At 39.6% G+C, this 18,495-nt stretch overlaps 1 protein-coding gene across 1 annotated transcript; it reads left to right on the top strand.

Annotated features, from left to right (window-relative positions):
- The first annotated feature begins 11,752 nt into the window (after positions 1-11,752).
- Positions 11,753-12,835, top strand: LOC110452768 (tripartite motif-containing protein 42-like). Its single transcript, XM_021501445.1, has one exon. The coding sequence runs from the start codon at positions 11,753-11,755 to the stop codon at positions 12,833-12,835; it is 1,083 nt and encodes a 360-aa protein (XP_021357120.1).
- Positions 12,836-18,495: the final 5,660 nt, after the last annotated feature.

The following is an 18,495-nucleotide window of genomic DNA, read 5'->3' as shown; positions in this document are numbered from 1 at the left end:
ACGCTGTAGGGTTGAGTATAATTCATTTTTAGCCATGGTGAGCTTATGCCATATCGCAGCGTCCGTCGTCCGTCCGTCGTCCGTCCGTCCATCCGTCACCTTTTTCTTTAAAACGCTACTAGTCATTAAAGTCTTAGCAGATTCTGACCAACTTTGGTCAGAAGCATCCTTTGGGGAAGGGGAACACATTTTGTATAAATGGTGAGTCTGGCCCCCCTGGGGGCTAAGGGGCGGGGCCCAATAGGGGAAATATAGCAAATTCTTCAAAATCCTTCTTCTTATGTAGGAATGAAAGGATTTGGCCCATATTTGGTCTGAAGCATTTTTGGGTAAAGGGGAACCAATTTTGTATAACCGGTGGGTGTGCCCCCCCCCCCCCCGGGGACTGAGGGTGGGGCCCAATAGGGAAAATAGAGGTAAAAACCTTTATAATCCTTCTTCTACCATAAGGATTAAGGGATATTATCCTAATTTAGTATGGAGCATCCTTGGGCAAAAGGGACTCAATTTCGAATAAACAGCCAATGTGGCTCCCCTGGGGGCAGCAGGGAGGGGCCCAATAGGGGAAACATAGCAAATTCTTCAAAATCCTTCTACTTCTGTAGGAAGACAGGATTTTGTCCAAATTTGGTTTGAAGCACCCGCGGGTAAAGGGGAACCAATTTTGTATAAACGGTGTGTCTGACGCCCCATGGAGGCAGAGAGGCGGGGCCCAATAGGGGAAATAGAGGTAAAACCTTTTAAATCCTTCTTCTACCCTAGGGACTAAGGGATTTTTTCCTAATTTAGTCTGGAGCATCCTTGGGTGAAGGGGAACCAATTTTGTATAAACGGTGGGTCTGCCCCCCCCCATCCCCCTGGGGGCTGAGGGGCGGGGCCCAATAGGGGTGGGACTCTGTTTGAAGTTTGTTCTCGCTTTATCTCAAGTACTGGATGGATGTTTCTGAAATTTCATATGTACTTACAGCACCTACCATGGCGTGCTATATCTTTACTTCATACCAATTATTTTAAACATATTCAGGTGAGCGATACAGGCCCTCTGGGCCTCTTGTTACAAACTCTAATTATAACCGAATGTATAGGTGCAATCACATGTGTGTGGCTCACGTTCATCTTTAGGATCCAAGGTGGTACATGTGGTCTCTGCTGGTGGATACCGTAGCCCCCGAAGTCTGTTGTAACCTTGATTGTAACAGTGATCTCTGATTAGTAATGGCAATGCTAGACACTCTCTACTCTTGATTTATTTATTTAAACTGTGCTCCTCTAATTCTTTAGGTCTACGCAATAAAGGGTTCGTTCACTTCCATTTTTGATATCCACCTCTTTTGGCCCCAAGCAGCAGCTGTTTGGTGTAGTGTGAATTAATGTTGGCATGCTGTAATTATAACCGAATTCAATAAGTACCTACCTCTAATACAGTCGTTATCAAATACACAGAAATATTCAATCTTTATTCAAATCTAAATATAGCACTAGATTTTATTTGTCAAAAGACAGTAATTAATGGTATGCTAAGGTGTATTTTAATTCAATTTCAACCTCAGGAAAATGGTTATGCACTTAGGGTTTGTCGTTTGGGAAGTTTCCGAAATACTTTCAAAGGTACGAGTACATTGATGTAAACATTGGAAAGCCATATTTAACGGTATACAGTAATACAGAGGGGAGTTGGTGTTGACAGTACGTGACGTGAATTTTATCAGTACAAGACTTTTATCAGAGCTACAGGTTCACAAACTATCAACAATGCCCTTAGTCATGTAAATCAGGACAAGTCAAAACTGTCCATAATTACCATAATTTCTTTTCCCCTGATGAAAAAGGGGTTGTCTAACATAAACCGTCACGTGATTGAGTTATTGCTAGTAACTTTATATGTGTACACATTGTATCATACACACGTGTTAACATTAAATAACACACGTGTACACATTGCATAACACACGTGTTCAAATTGTATCATATTCGTATATCCATTGTATCAACACACGTGTTCACATTGCATAACACACGTATACATGTTGTATAACTCACGTGTTCAACTTGTATAACAAACGTATATTCATCGTATCATACACACGTGTTAACATTGAATGACTCAAACGTACAACTTGGTATCAATCATGTCTACTCATTGCATGAAACATTTAATGATATGCATGTACAAATTGTGTAATACACGTGTACACATTATATGACACACATGTATGAAACATAACACAATCGTACGCATATGTATATACAATGTGTAACAGTCGTTTGCACATTGTATTACACACATGTATACATGTTGTAACACACGTACACACATGTATATACAATGTGTAACAGCCGTTTGCACATTGTATCACACACATGTATACATGGTATAACACACGTACACACATGTATATACAATGTTTAACAGTCGTTTGCACATTGTATCACACTCATGTATACATGTTATAACACACGTACACACATGAATATACAATGTGTAACAGTCGTTGGCACATTGTATTACACACATGTATACATGGTATAACACACGTACACACATGTATATACAATGTTTAACAGTCGTTTGCACATTGTATCACACACATGTATACATGGTATAACACACGTACACACATGTATATACAATGTTTAACAGTCGTTTGCACATTGTATCACACACATGTATACATGGTATAACACACGTACACACATGTATATACAATGTTTAACAGTCGTTTGCACATTGTATCACACACATGTATACATGTTATAACACACGTACGCACATGTATATACAATGTGTAACAGTCGTTTGCACATTGTATTACACACATGTATACATGTGATAACACACGTACACACATGTATATACAATGTTTAACAGTCGTTTGCACATTGTATCACACTCATGTATACATGTTATAACACACGTACACACAGGTATATACAATGTGTAACAGTCGTTTGCACATTGTATCACCCACATGTATACATGTTATAACACACGTACACTCATGTATATACAATGTGTAACAGTCGTTTGCACATTGTATTACACACATGTATACATGTGATAACACACGTACACACATGTATATACAATGTGTAACAGTCGTTTGCACATTGTATCTTATCCTTGTACGCATGGCATCACATCCGCATACTTATGCATATTGTCTAGCATAAATGTGAATATCATAGTACACACGAGTGCATATTGTATCTCACACATATACATAGTTTATCACACGTGTACACATTGCATCACAGTCGTATATAACACACGTTTACACATGTAATGCTTTAGTTTACACGTTGTATTTTACATGTGTAAATATTGTATAAGATACGAGTAGTCATCGTATCGCACACATATAGACATTATATCACAAACGTGAACACATTGCACCACACACGAGTACACATGGCACACATGTATCCATCATGGTTATTGCTATCACGCATATGTAAATCATAATCATCTTTCTCCTGCCGACGACAGAAACAACCAGATTTGGTTACAGAAAAAAAAATCATATTGTTCTCAACTATCAAAAATGAACGTTACATACACTGATGAGATTGCGTCTATAGATTTTGGAAATAAATCGGTCGTTACATTTATTCTAAATGTTGAACGTTAATCAAGTAATAACTACCATCCAAAACGGGGCCCCTGGTTTGAAGGCATGCACCCAATTATAGTGCTGGAAAACAAAAACAAAAGTTCAGATTGCAGAAAAGGAACCATATTACAGAAATTGGTGTATTAATAGCTGCATTGTCCGTAATTATACTGTAAGGACGTTACACTCGACGCAAACAAACAAACCTGTACATTTAGACCAAGGATAGTGACGTGTACGTTATGTATATTTGTATGCTTTTATCCATTAATTCTCATGGGAGTTTAAAGTTAGAAATAAACAAATAAAAACAAAGGGAAAAGTCGATAGAACTCTACAAAATTCAAGTAGCCTTGGTTAATAATGAAATCAGATTAATGGTAGCCACAATGTCCTTATTTTGCCACATAATAATCCCATAATCTAAAACAAAACTTTCCTAATTGTACAGCCTATTTTTGCCATTGTGACCTTGACGTTTGGCTCTAAATAAAAATAAGCAGGCTTTTCCCCTCTCCTGATGGGGAAATCGGCTTACACAGAATTAACTATTGTGCCATCATCCCGAACAAACTTTTTTGACAAATTTTAGTCCATCTTTACCTTCCTTGACATTGACCTTTACCCATATAACCGCAGATTGTCAATAGGAACCTCTCTTTTCCCAGCAGAGCAGCATCCTCCCACGTTTGGTTCTGAGTTGTCCTTTATCCCGATCAACACATCATCAAGTAATGGGATGATAACATCCGAAAAAGGCTCTAACTGCTGATCATGTCACCTACTTGTTCGTTACAAATGTAATGTGGTGTGTATGTTTGCTTCCTTTTTAACTACTGATGGACTTGTATATCCACTTATTGTATCTGACTATTCTTGTCTCAACAGAACTTAGAAGACTCTAGAATATATTTCAGCAACAAACTGCTCCCAGCGCACGTTACACACACGTATATAATACTCACGTATAGGTATAGGGCCTGTTGAATCCTGTCGTTGACAAGGATACAAAATTAAATGTTTTTCGTTTTTTGTTTTGTTATTAGTTTTCGAAGGAATACTCTACATATGCAAATATCAATATTACAAATGTCGTATGGTGTTATGCTGATCTACTTTACATACCCGGAGACAAGGTAATAGCTTGTGTTCTATAAAGATGTGTACTATTATCTGTATGGACGAGAAACAAAGCGGGTTTAATTTAGTAAATACCGGTAAATTAATCATATAATAAAACTGTACACATCCAAAGAACATGGTATTCATTCATTTCCATATCGGACACATTTTACTTACGAAATATTCATGCATGACATTACTAGCAGAGTTAGATACATTAAATGTAGCCATGGACACCAAATATATATCAAAGCAGTAGAGCATAAGAAACAACCCTGTACTATCTATTTCTATTACATATACCAGTACAGCTACAATTATAAACATGTGCGTAACAACTCCACAATGAAAACGCAAAGACAGCAGGACGGGAAAAGGATGAGGGCTATTCAGTAGACCAGAGAGAACGTCTTAAATATACGTAAATTGGGTAGTGAAATTTACAACTACCTTATTACATCAGTAAAAGCCCTGTATATAGTTAGAAGGCCATATACCACAACGCTAGCACCCATGGAAATGTAAGGACACAGTACTCTAATTATGACTTTACAGTCAGATATGTGAAATCTCTTTATTGTAATGTGACACCGACATCAACAACCTGTATACAGTGCACATTACACACACGTGTATACTACACACATATAGGTACGTCCTTGAATGACATATACCGTGTATAGGACGCTAAAGTCAATAATTCCAAACCATACCCTATTGTTGGCCTGCTCAGGGACGCTCAGGGACACACAGACAGACAGTGGGTGCATATTGACCTAGCGTACGAACTATGGTACATTCTCAGTTTAATTTTTAACACATTTGTTGTGCAATGAGATCAATATTTCCAAAACATTTACAATAATAAGGATTTTAACTAGCATAGATGGACATCACACTAGATAATGTACATATCTTGCTATATATTTAAATAAGGAAGATGATAGATACTGTTATTACGTCATGCGATATCCCGCCACACTAGAACTTGAATATTCAATAAACGAATGCCTTTGACATAAACTTGTCAACAACTGAAGGATATATCTGATGTATACAAATTGTTTATGGTACAATTACATAACGCGATTCTTGACTTTGGATGTTTCGTTTTAGTTAATTGATAAAGGGCGATACTTGAATAGTTACTTTAACTGTAAACTATTTTTTGTGCCATGCTCAATCTTATCTTGTGTTAGGCTGTACAACTAACTACCTTACCCATCCTACGTCCCGGTATAGAAGGTGTATGTTTACCATGCGCCATCTTACATGTATGTCCTGGTATAATTTTATGTTTAGTTCTACAACTAATTACATTTCCCATCCTACATTTCTGTTTAGAAGATTTGTTTTTACCATGCGCCATCTTATGTTCGTGTATAATCTTATGTTTAGTTCTACAACTAACTGTATTACCCATCCCAAATCTCTGTAAAGAAGTTTGTTTTACAATGCGCCATCCTATGTCCGTGTATAATCTTATGTTTAGTTCTACAACAAACTACAGTAGCCATCTTACATCTCTGTAAAGTAGGTTTATTTTTAGGTCACCTGAGCTTTGCTCAAGTGACCTATTCCAATCGCTTTTCGTCCGTCGTCGTCCGTCGTCCGTCGTGCGTCCGTCGTGCGTCGTGCGTCGTGCGTCGTGCGTAAACTTTTACATTTTCAACTTCTTCTCAAGAACCAGTGGATGGATTTTTTTCAAACTTGGTCAGAATCATCCTTGGTAGATGAGGCTTCAAAATTGTAAAATTGGGATTCCTACCCCCACCCCTGGGGCCAGGGCGGGGCCCCAAAGGGAAAATTATCCAATATTTCAAAAATCTTCTTCTCCAGACTCACAGGTACTACAGTGATTTTCTCTACGTGGAAAGAAAGATCATCAGGGGCTTTACTTAAATTGTAAATTTCAGGACCCCCGAGCTATCCGTTCTCCCTTGGGGAGGGGGTAAAGTTTACTATAGTTTATATAGGGAAATAACACTTTTGGGTATATTTTGACAACTTTCTGTAGGAAATTATTTTTACTTGGTGAGAATTATCCTTGGAGGTAGATGGTTTCAAATTGTAAAATTGAGATTCCTACCCCGACCCCTGGGGCCAGGGCGGGGCCCCAAAGGGAAAATTAATCAATATTTCAAAAATCTTCTTCTCCAGACTCAGAGGTACTACAGTGATTTTCTCTACGTGGAAAGAAAGATCATCAGGGGCTTTACTTAAATTGTAAATTTCAGGACCCCCGAGCTATCCGTTCTCCCTTGGGGAGGGGGTAAAGTTTACTATAGTTTATATAGGGAAATAACACTTTTGGGTATATTTTGACAACTTTCTGTAGGAAATTATTTTTACTTGGTGAGAATTATCCTTGGAGGTAGATGGTTTCAAATTGTAAAATTGAGATTCCTACCCCGACCCCTGGGGCCAGGGCGGGGCCCCAAAGGGAAAATTAATCAATATTTCAAAAATCTTCTTCTCCAGACTCAGAGGTACTACAGTGATTTTCTCTACGTGGAAAGAAAGATCATCAGGGGCTTTACTTAAATTGTAAATTTCAGGACCCCCGAGCTATCCGTTCTCCCTTGGGGAGGGGGTAAAGTTTACTATAGTTTATATAGGGAAATAACACTTTTGGGTATATTTTGACAACTTTCTGTAGGAAATTATTTTTACTTGGTGAGAATTATCCTTGGAGGTAGATGGTTTCAAATTGTAAAATTGAGATTCCTACCCCGACCCCTGGGGCCAGGGCGGGGCCCCAAAGGGAAAATTAATCAATATTTCAAAAATCTTCTTCTCCAGACTCAGAGGTACTACAGTGATTTTCTCTACGTGGAAAGAAAGATCATCAGGGGCTTTACTTAAATTGTAAATTTCAGGACCCCCGAGCTATCCGTTCTCCCTTGGGGAGGGGGTAAAGTTTACTATAGTTTATATAGGGAAATAACACTTTTGGGTATATTTTGACAACTTTCTGTAGGAAATTATTTTTACTTGGTGAGAATTATCCTTGGAGGTAGATGGTTTCAAATTGTAAAATTGAGATTCCTACCCCGACCCCTGGGGCCAGGGCGGGGCCCCAAAGGGAAAATTAATCAATATTTCAAAAATCTTCTTCTCCAGACTCAGAGGTACTACAGTGATTTTCTCTACGTGGAAAGAAAGATCATCAGGGGCTTTACTTAAATTGTAAATTTCAGGACCCCCGAGCTATCCGTTCTCCCTTGGGGAGGGGGTAAAGTTTACTATAGTTTATATAGGGAAATAACACTTTTGGGTATATTTTGACAACTTTCTGTAGGAAATTATTTTTACTTGGTGAGAATTATCCTTGGAGGTAGATGGTTTCAAATTGTAAAATTGAGATTCCTACCCCGACCCCTGGGGCCAGGGCGGGGCCCCAAAGGGAAAATTAATCAATATTTCAAAAATCTTCTTCTCCAGACTCAGAGGTACTACAGTGATTTTCTCTACGTGGAAAGAAAGATCATCAGGGGCTTTACTTAAATTGTAAATTTCAGGACCCCCGAGCTATCCGTTCTCCCTTGGGGAGGGGGTAAAGTTTACTATAGTTTATATAGGGAAATAACACTTTTGGGTATATTTTGACAACTTTCTGTAGGAAATTATTTTTACTTGGTGAGAATTATCCTTGGAGGTAGATGGTTTCAAATTGTAAAATTGAGATTCCTACCCCGACCCCTGGGGCCAGGGCGGGGCCCCAAAGGGAAAATTAATCAATATTTCAAAAATCTTCTTCTCCAGACTCAGAGGTACTACAGTGATTTTCTTTACGTGGAAAGAAAGATCATCAGGGGCTTTATTTAAATTGAAAATATCAGGACCCCGAGCTATCCGTTCTCCCTTGGGGAGGGGTTAACGTTTAATATAGTTTATATAGGGAAATAACACTTTTCGGTATATATTTTATATATTTTCAGCAGAAAATTGCTCAAACTTAGTCAGAATCATCTTGGGTAAATGAGAGTTTTACTTTGTAAAATTAGGATTCCTGCCCCATCCCCAGGGGCTAGAGCGGGGCCCCAAAGGGAACATTTACCAATATTTTCAAATTCTTATCCATTGATGACATGACAAGTATTGTATTTCACTTAGTTTACATGCTGATTTCCACATCACATCTAAACATAAAATAAAGCTACCAGTATCTATGATATAACTCAGGTGACCGCTAAGGCCCTTGGGCCTCTTGTTACTATGCACCATCCTATGTCCGTGTATAATCTTATGATTAGTTCTACAACTAACTACAGTAGCTATCTTACATCTCTGTAAAGATGTTATATCTTTAGCAAGCTCAATTTTATGTCAGAGAATGAAGTCTATATTAAGTTATAAAACTAACCACGGGATCTTATCCAACATCTGTAAAGACTTTCTATAACTTCTATCTTTGTTATTCCCGTTATAGTTCTTGCTGATTGATTTGGATATTCTGTCAGTGAAACAATAATGTTAACCAGACTAATGGTTACTATTGATTATATAATTCAGAATTTGAAACTATCTTACGGACGACATTTCAGAATGTCGTTGACATGATCATCCCTGTTATATCAGAAATGATGACATATCATTAGTTGTGTTGTTTGTTTGATTGTTTTGTTATATTCTAATTTTTTTTTACTTGGATCTGTCGTACTATGTCAACAGCTAAATTTTGATGGATCCTTAACGAAATTTCTTTGCGTCAACGCATCTTGAAAACTATTTTGAAACAGAAATGTGATGCAATTTATTTTGTAAGATGTGTTTCAATCCTTATATTCGTTTTTTACACCGAAACACCATGGTGTTTTCTATGTTTATCAAGTTCTGTCAGGTGACAAACATAAACCGGAAACCATTTGGGAACTAAAGTCAGAATTTAATACGGAAGTCACGCCATGATTTGTCCCTGATTCCTCTTCTAGTATGACGGAAAATTCTTACAGTTTTCTGGTTCCTGTTGTTTTGATATCTCCTCAGTTTCTGTTGGTTTTGGTGTCTCCTTGGTTCCTGTTGTTTTGATTTCTCCTCAGTTCCTGTTGTTTTGGTGTCTCCTTGGTTTCGGTTGTTTTGATGTCTCCTCGGTTCCTGTTGTATTGGCGTCTCCTCGGTTCCGGATGTTTTGATGTCTCTTCGGTTCCGGTTGTTTTGATGTCTCCTCGGTTCCGGTTGTTTTGATGTCTCCTTGGTTCCGGTTGTTTTGATATCTCCTCGGTTCCTGTTGTTTTGGTGTCACCTCGGTTCCTGTTGTTTTGATGTCTCCTCGGTTCCGGTTGTTTTGCTGTCTCCTCGGTTCCTGTTGTATTGGCGTCTCCTCGGTTCCGGTTGTTTTGATGTCTCCTCGGTTCCTGTTGTTTTGATGTCTCCTCGGTTCCTGTTGTTTTGATGTCTCCTCGGTTCCTGTTGTTTTGGTGTCACCTCGGTTCCGGTTGTTTTGATGTCTCCTCAGTTCCGGTTGTTTTGATGTCTCTTCGGTTCCGGTTGTTTTGATATCTCCTCAGTTTCTGTTGGTTTTGGTGTCTCCTTGGTTCCTGTTGTTTTGAATTCTCCTCAGTTCCTGTTGTTTTGGTGTCTCCTTCGTTCCTGTCGCTTTGATGTCTCCTTGGTTTCGGTTGTTTTGATGTCTCCTCGGTTCCTGTTGTTTTGGTGTCTCCTCGGTTCCTGTTGTTTTGTTATGTCCTCGTTCCCTGTTGGTTTTGATGTCTCCTCGGTTCCTGTTTTTAGTGTCTCCTCGGTTCCTGTTGTTTTGTTATGTCCTCGTTCCCTGTTGTTTTGATGTCTCCTCGGTTCCTGTTGTATTGGTGTCTCCTCGGTTCCTAATGTTTTGATGTCTCCACAGTTCCTATTGTTTTGATGTTTCCTCGGTTACTGTTAATGACTTTCGTATCGACTTTGATTTTGTCCTTGTGTACTGAAGCTCTTGTCTGCCGTTGTCACGTGACATTGGACCATGTATAGCAATTCATATACCTCATTATGCTTAAAATACATCACGTGGCCTCATTATGATTCGCTTCGAATATTATGTGATTTTTCCCGGATCGAATTAGCAATACCTAGGATGTCATGGAGACAGATGACTGGGGTGACACAGCCCAACGAAGTACGAGTAGATAAGGTAGAAAGCACCACGTGATATTGGTTTTGTCGTTTATTTATTCGTATTTTGGTTTCTGTATCGCTAGACGGATTGAAGTGGCGCTCTAATATCGTTGCTTCCCTAGCACAACGTGAAGACAGTTATAGAACACCAGCTGCATTTTATGGTTAGCGTATTAGCGAACGAATTTCAGTATCCCATATTAATTACAGACGATTTTTTTACTGGAAGTATTTAATTCAATTCAATTTTATTTGGTAAAAAGGTACAACAAGTAATAATAACAAATCTATAACAATATATAAGTATCGTTATCAGTTATAATATATATGCATAAAAAAGCAATGAATTCCATAATAAATGAGTAAAAGAAGATCGCAGAGGTAAAACGATAAAGTAATATCACATTTTTAATTAATTTTCACATTTTGCTTCAAAAGAGTATTGCTTATTGATAAAATGGGGGAAAGATTTAGGTTGAGAGGGGAAGTAGTTGGCTAAACGGTGGCAAAACCCTACCTATTACGGAAGGTCTAGTGTTGATCGTTCAAAGGGAGATAACTGGTACTAAGTTTCGACAATATTACGGGACATAGCACATGTACTAGACTCATCTGTTAATACACCCATACTTATATTATAGGTGTATTCACAGACTAGGCTAGTACCTGTGAACTCACAACAATATACAGACAAACACGATTATTTTTATTAAAAATTTGTATTTAAGAGGACGATTGCTTTTGATCTTTTAATAGATCGGTGAAGTTCATGAAATGTTGACCTATTTCTTCACACTTATCAGCTGACTTCCGGTCACGTGGCATACTGTAACAAGGAAGTTTAGTTAGGTGGCGTTTCCCTGTCTGTGAATCAAGATTTTCACATTCAAACAAAAACAGCCGACAATATGGCAAGTAACAGATCCGTAGGGCGTGCCCAGGAACCCGTTACCTACACGTGTGATTTGTGTAACAGTGAAGACGGGGTACGATGGTATTGCAACGATTGTCATGAGAATTTGTGTGATAAGTGTAAGAAATTCCATTCGCGCGGAAAGAAAACTAAAAACGACGAGGTGGTAGTGATAGGGAAGGCTAACCGTCAGGGCGACAAGCCTGTGCCGGAGGTATGTAAACTACACCCCGGTAAACTGTGTGACGTGTACTGTTGTGATTTTGACATACTGATGTGTTTGATGTGTTTTTCCCAGACACACAAACAACACAACTGGAAACATTTTGTAGATGAATTTCAAATCAAAAAGCAACATTTGCTAGAACATATGGCAGCAATATCTGCCAGAATTGCACACTTCAAGAACGAGACGTCGGAGCATGGTAACAAAACATTCAAAGGTAACATTGATACAATGAGAAAAGACGTTAACACACAGCGGGCAATGATAAAGTCAGAAATAGATTCTATCGCGGATGCAGTCCTGGTCGAGTTATCGTCCCTGGAAAAGGAAGAAGCAGTAATGCACCAAAAAGATTGTCAAGAATCGGAGAAAAAAGTCCGAGCGTTGACGAGTCTGCTTGAAAAAGCGAAAATGACGGATACAACGAGTACATTTGAAATGGAAAGGTCATTGAAAACAACTCTACCATTGTATGATGTTAATGTGAAGGATGTTTTACCGAAACTACCAAGCTTTGTTACCGGAAGTATCGACCGCGTCCTGTTGACGAAAATGTTAGGTGAATTACACCACGGGAACCAGTACGAGAAGACAGACATCGACAGTAAACACGTTCAACATCTCTCTAAGTTTACTGTTACTCAGCAAAATAAAATGTTCTGTATATGTCCAGTCGACGACAGATACGCATGTTTATCAATAAATCAATACCAGGATCTGGTACTAGTCAACAAGGAGGGTGTGGTCATAGAGAAAGTAAAACTGGACTTCTGTCCGTACATACTCACCATGGTCGGGACAACAGACATACAAGTGACAACATTTGCTGACATCAAACCACATAGAGCATAAGACATCAGCATCAACGAGAGGGGCGAGGTGTTTGTCAGTACATACACACCAGACATAGTGGTACTGAATCAGTCAGATACAATTGTGAGGAAGGTGACGTGTGGAATGGTTTGGCGGTTTATCACATGTTTGTCGTCAGGAGACATTGCAGTGTCGGGCTCTGCTAATGTATCAGTCATAACAGACAGTTCTGGTACAACCAAATATAAATGATCTGGTGAACTCAACAACGGTCAAAAGGTTGGTAGTAGAAACCTCCGTAAAATGTCACGTGACAAGTACGACAGACTGTTTGTACCAGACAACATTAACAATCAGGTGTATGTCTTACCGAGAGATGGTTCACAGGCCACGTGTCTCCTGGATCAGAAACACGGAGTGATCAACCCTACAGCGGTGGGTGTGGACACGTGTGGGAACGTGTGGATCGGGTGTAACGACGGTACCGTACACGTGATGCGACTGTAGAGTTAGAAAAGTATTGTTATGCCGGATGGCTGGCTGTGTTCTTCAATAACAACACAAAGATCGTCCGAGTTTTCAGTGAAACCTTTTAATGGCGGTAAAACTCAACGAACACCGGATAACGTGCTTCCGCGTCTAACATCAAATCCGGGGACCGGACCCCGATTTCCGGAAGAGGTAAATCCGCATTACACCACCCCCTTCCAGGCTCCTTTAGCTCCTGCTAAAGGTCAAGCTTGGTAGGCTGCTTATATGCCCGGCCGTAACGCGAGGACCGGGATGGTTCATCTGAGATGGTTCGCTGTGAACACATCCCAGTTGGCACAGGTGTCTTTGGCTCTTCCTCTGGTAAACTGGCTTTCAGCGATTGTTGGCTGTTCTGCGACTCGTGGTGGTTTTCCTCTGTCCCGAACTTCTTATCCATGGTTGGAAGATGGTCTTCCTCAGCAATCGTTGGGAGAGAGGAGGTACCAAGATCATGCTTTATCTTGGTAACCCAGGCCGGGATGACCTCAGACAAATATTGTTTTAGCCGGTCATGGTGAAGAACTGAAGCCTTCTTGCGGCCACGGACCTCATACACGACCGGACCAAATTTCTTGGTGATCACAAAAGGACCATTCCAAACAGATTGGAGTTTCGGAGATTGTCCAACAGATCGTGATTGGTTCTTCACGTATACAAGATCCCCGACGTGGTACTCTCTTCCCCTAGCCCGTAGATCATATACTTTTTTCTGATGTACCTTTGAAGCCCTCAATGTTTTCCTAGCTAATTCCTCTGTAATGTGCATACCCTCTAACATCCGGTCGAGGTAGGTGGGTGCGTCATCAGAGGAACGCGAAATATCCGGATCCATGTAGATCAGCTCGGGAGGAGAATGGACCTCCCTACCCAGCATCAACAGGTTTGGTGTAAATCCTGTCGCAGGGTGTGGCGTACTTCGATAAGCAGACAGAAGAAGGGGAATGTTCTCATCCCAATGCGCCTGGCCATGATCTAGATAACACCTGATCATCTGCAACAGCGTGCGGTTAAACCGCTCAACCTGACCATTAGATGAAGGGTGATAGGGCGTAGTCCTGGTTTGTGCGATTCCGAGTAACCGGCATACTTCCTTGAACAGGGCGCTTTGGAAGTTTCGTCCTTGATCCGTGTGGATCTCCAGGGGTACGCCAAATCTAGAGATGAACTCCAGGACCAGTTTTTTTGCTGTCGTGTTACTGTCCTGTTGTGTGATTGGGTAAGCCTCGACCCACTTCGTGAACTGGTCGATGATGACAAGTATGTATTTGTTCCCAGCATCACTAATAGGAAAAGGCCCCACGACATCCAATTGTATCCTGTCCATTGGCGCTCCGCAGATGTAGGTCTGAAGAGGTGCTCTCATAGTTCTACTACTCTTCTTTTCAGCGGCACATACATGACATTTCCGAACAAATATGCTCACATCCATCGACATGTTGTGCCAGTGAAAGTCTTTCTTCACTCGTTCCAGAGTTCTCTTCTCCCCTTGATGACCGGAGTAAACAGCTTCATGACATGCCTGCATGATCTCTTTTCTCATCTGGAATGGAACCAGGAGTCGCAGTGACTCCTGTCCATTTGCCTCCCACTGGTAGTAGAGAACATCGTGTATCAGTTTGAACTGCTGAAGGGTTAGTAGATACTTCCGCAGAGCAGGACTTCTTGCTTGCGCCTCACCCAGAGGAACTGTCTCGCTGTTGGCCACACATGAATACAGTTGTTTTAGATCCTCATCTTGCATCTGTTCTTCGTGAAGTTCCATCGGACTTTTGGTCTGTAGCCAGTTACATTGAGGAATATCGTCCTTCGTATTAGAGTCCTCTCCGGTCTCAGAGTGTTTTTCGACAGCAGTTACCTCCGCCGAACGAACAGCTATAGGCACAATATCGTCAACATCCTCCTCGAATCTTTCCCACGCAGTCTGTAGTTTTGCACAGTACATACATCCTCCACAGGGTAGAGTTTCAACGGTGGCACCCGCGAAGTAGCAAGGGCACGAATCGTGATCCGGAATCCGTGACATGGCATCAGCGTTCACATGCAGCTTCCCAGCACGGTGTTCGATGTCAAAAGAGTATTGACTGACCTCCTCTAGCCATCTCGCCAGCTGTCCCTGTGGTGACTTGAATCGGAAAAGCCATGACAAACTGCTATGCTCTGTGCGTAGTAAGAACCTCCGGCCAAGAAGATAATGTTTGAAATGCTGGCAGAAAGCAACAACTGCATGAAGTTCGCGTCCTGTCACACAATATTTCTCCTGTGCAGGGGTCAGTCTTCTACTTGCATATGCAACAACTTTCTCCTCCCCATCTTGGACTTGCGAAAGAACGGCGCCTATACTCCTGTTAGAAGCATCCGTATCTATGACAAATTTGCAATTCTCCAACGGGTATGACAATATCGGAGCAGTGGTAATTGCCTTCTTCAGGGCCTCGAATGCCTCACACTGACGGTCTTCCCATACAAATTTTACCTCCTTCCGTGTGAGGTCATGCAGTGGCAGAGCGATCAAAAAATAAAAATAAAATATTATTTCGCTATTTTTTAACATTTTTAAATTTTAGATGGAATATCCGAATATCTATATATCACTATTTTCAAAAACCTACAGTGTATTTAATTGTCTGTGTTACACTGTGGTGCGTGTGTTCAAGTTCCGTCTTAAATCTGTATATCTTGTTTAAACTAAAACAAAATGAAACTCGTCTTCTATGCCATTAAGATTACACTTTGTACATAATCTATTAGTTCTAACAGTGCCAACATAACGTCCAGATTCAATGTTTAATTTGTGAGCTGACAGCCTTAGTCGAGCAATTTCTTTCATATAACCTATATTAACTTATTTTGTTAGATACGATTGTAGTAAAATTGTACTGTTTAATTCTCTGTAAAGCATACCTTTAGACATTCCTGTAATTAAAATATATCCCTCTTGATTAAAAATGTCAAATAATCTTGCCTTAATAATTAAAAAATGAAATTGTTTCCATTCTGTGCGTCCCAGATATATCCTAAGCCTAAACGTGCGTGATGTTATCTTGATCTACTTCACATAGCGTGGCACATTGTAATCACTTGTGTTTATACAAACACATGCTTTATCATGTGTTTGGACAGAAAACAAAACGAAAATTACTTTTAATTATTCCTGTATCTATAAAATAATAAAATTACGAACATCAATAAAACGTTGTGTTTATTCATTTGTAAATCAGAATATATTAGAATAAAGAACATAGTTAATTACACTTTAGTAGATACAGATGATCGAGTACAAGTAATTACCTATATATATGTATGTACAATCTAATTTCTTGTTTCAGGCATAAATTAATAAAATAAATAATACTTTTTCAATGATTCGGTAAAAAATTGTACATGTATAATACTTGTCTATATTTTTGCTTGTGTAATAGGTAAACACACATTACATAAAGTCGTCATTGAGTATTGGACTTTAACTTCTGTGTACTGGCACTGAGGTATGTAAGAAGCACAAAACAGCTGCAGGGTTCAGTGGGCTTTTTTTACATACTGTACCAACTTCCGAATTGTATAGGCGTAATGACAAGTGTGTGTCCTACGTACATCTGTCAGGGTACAAGGTGGTAGACTCTGTTGTCCAAAGATACTGTTGAGAGAAAAGTAAATTAACTTACACGATATCGGATTTTCTTAACTACGACCGACATAACAATGACATTATATGTCACTGCTGCTCTTCTGTAGAACATCCAAAACTTCAATAATCAAAACGTAAAGAAGACCAGGGCTCGTATTCATGAAACTTTTTCCATGCTCATGTATTGATTTTGTTCTGAAACGTAATGTTTTGTTTCAGGCATGAATTACAAAATCTTATTTTTTCAATGATATGGAAAAACATTGTACCTGTGTTATATATGTCTATATATCATTATATGTGACAGGTAATCAAACGTATAATACACAATTATCATAAAGGATTTTATGATAAAAGTGCTAAATTTGAACTTTGATTTAATATATCATTATATTCGTTATTTGGCGTATTTTAACCTACAAACTTTCATTTAATCTATACCATCGTGTGACATAAATATAATTATTATCCTGGAACTATATGTGTAAATTGTTTCTCCTGAACTTGTGTGTCAATTTAGATAAGTTCTCTTTATGAAGCTTTTCCTTTAAAGTCGACATGTGTCATTGTTGTCAGATTAACTCATGCATTTACTTTGTCCATCTTATACCATATATCTTTCAACTTAATTATATTACGTAACATGATAAACTGGTCATTACAGATCGGACACTGCATTCAGTCTCAGACAAAGGACAGCTAAGTTGGCCTACCTGGTCGGGTACGGCCGAAGTCTGAAAGGCCGATTGCTATGAATGACAGATGTCACTCATACTAATTACTTAATTGCTATTGTGTGAATGTACATAGGACACAATTATGATTTGTAAATTCAGCATCGGACTGTACGGGTGTGTTTTTGGATACTCCAGAAATCACCCACCGTCCTAGAGAAAGTTATTTTAATAAATTTATATGTGGACCATACAACATCTCCAGAACTTTTACTTTTCAAATTGTATAACAATACCCCACAAAAGTGTTGTTAATAATTGGTGGAGAATCCGGGCAATTTGCCTCATTCATTTGTGTTAGTCAATTTACGTACAAGATTCCGAACCTTCACTGCCAAGCGAGATTTCCCCACATCTACAACCATCAAGACTTACGTGGATAAGATCGACCATGTTTCAACAGAAAGCCGTCAACTCATCTCATCAGACTCCTCAACGTTTCTGGAATAACACCGGAACTGGACGAAACCACTGGGAATTGCAAACCGACAGACATTGCACCCGATGCGGCTTAACGTTTCACAACGGCCATCTCAGAACATGCCCCGCAATATCAGCCCAGTGTTTTAAGTGTGGAAAAAATCGAAACTTTTCTAGACTCTGTTTCGTAAAGGATTACCGACGACGAAACTTCCGTCAACCCTTGATGTCACCGAGCACCCCCTTCCCCATTACTAGATGAATCGACAACGGCACAGACGCCGAGATTCATAACGGCACCAACGCCTGAATTCACAACCATAGCGACACCCCCTTAACAACCCTTTCAGTGACATCGCGACAAACAGAGAAACAGAGCAACAAAAGAA

The sequence above is a fragment of the Mizuhopecten yessoensis genome, unplaced genomic scaffold, assembly GCF_002113885.1.
Source record: "Mizuhopecten yessoensis strain PY_sf001 unplaced genomic scaffold, ASM211388v2 scaffold6863, whole genome shotgun sequence".
In the NCBI taxonomy this organism is placed as follows: Eukaryota; Metazoa; Mollusca; class Bivalvia; order Pectinida; family Pectinidae; genus Mizuhopecten; species Mizuhopecten yessoensis.
Note: the sequence above shows the minus strand (reverse complement) of the source record. Positions and strands in the feature narration are given on the sequence as shown.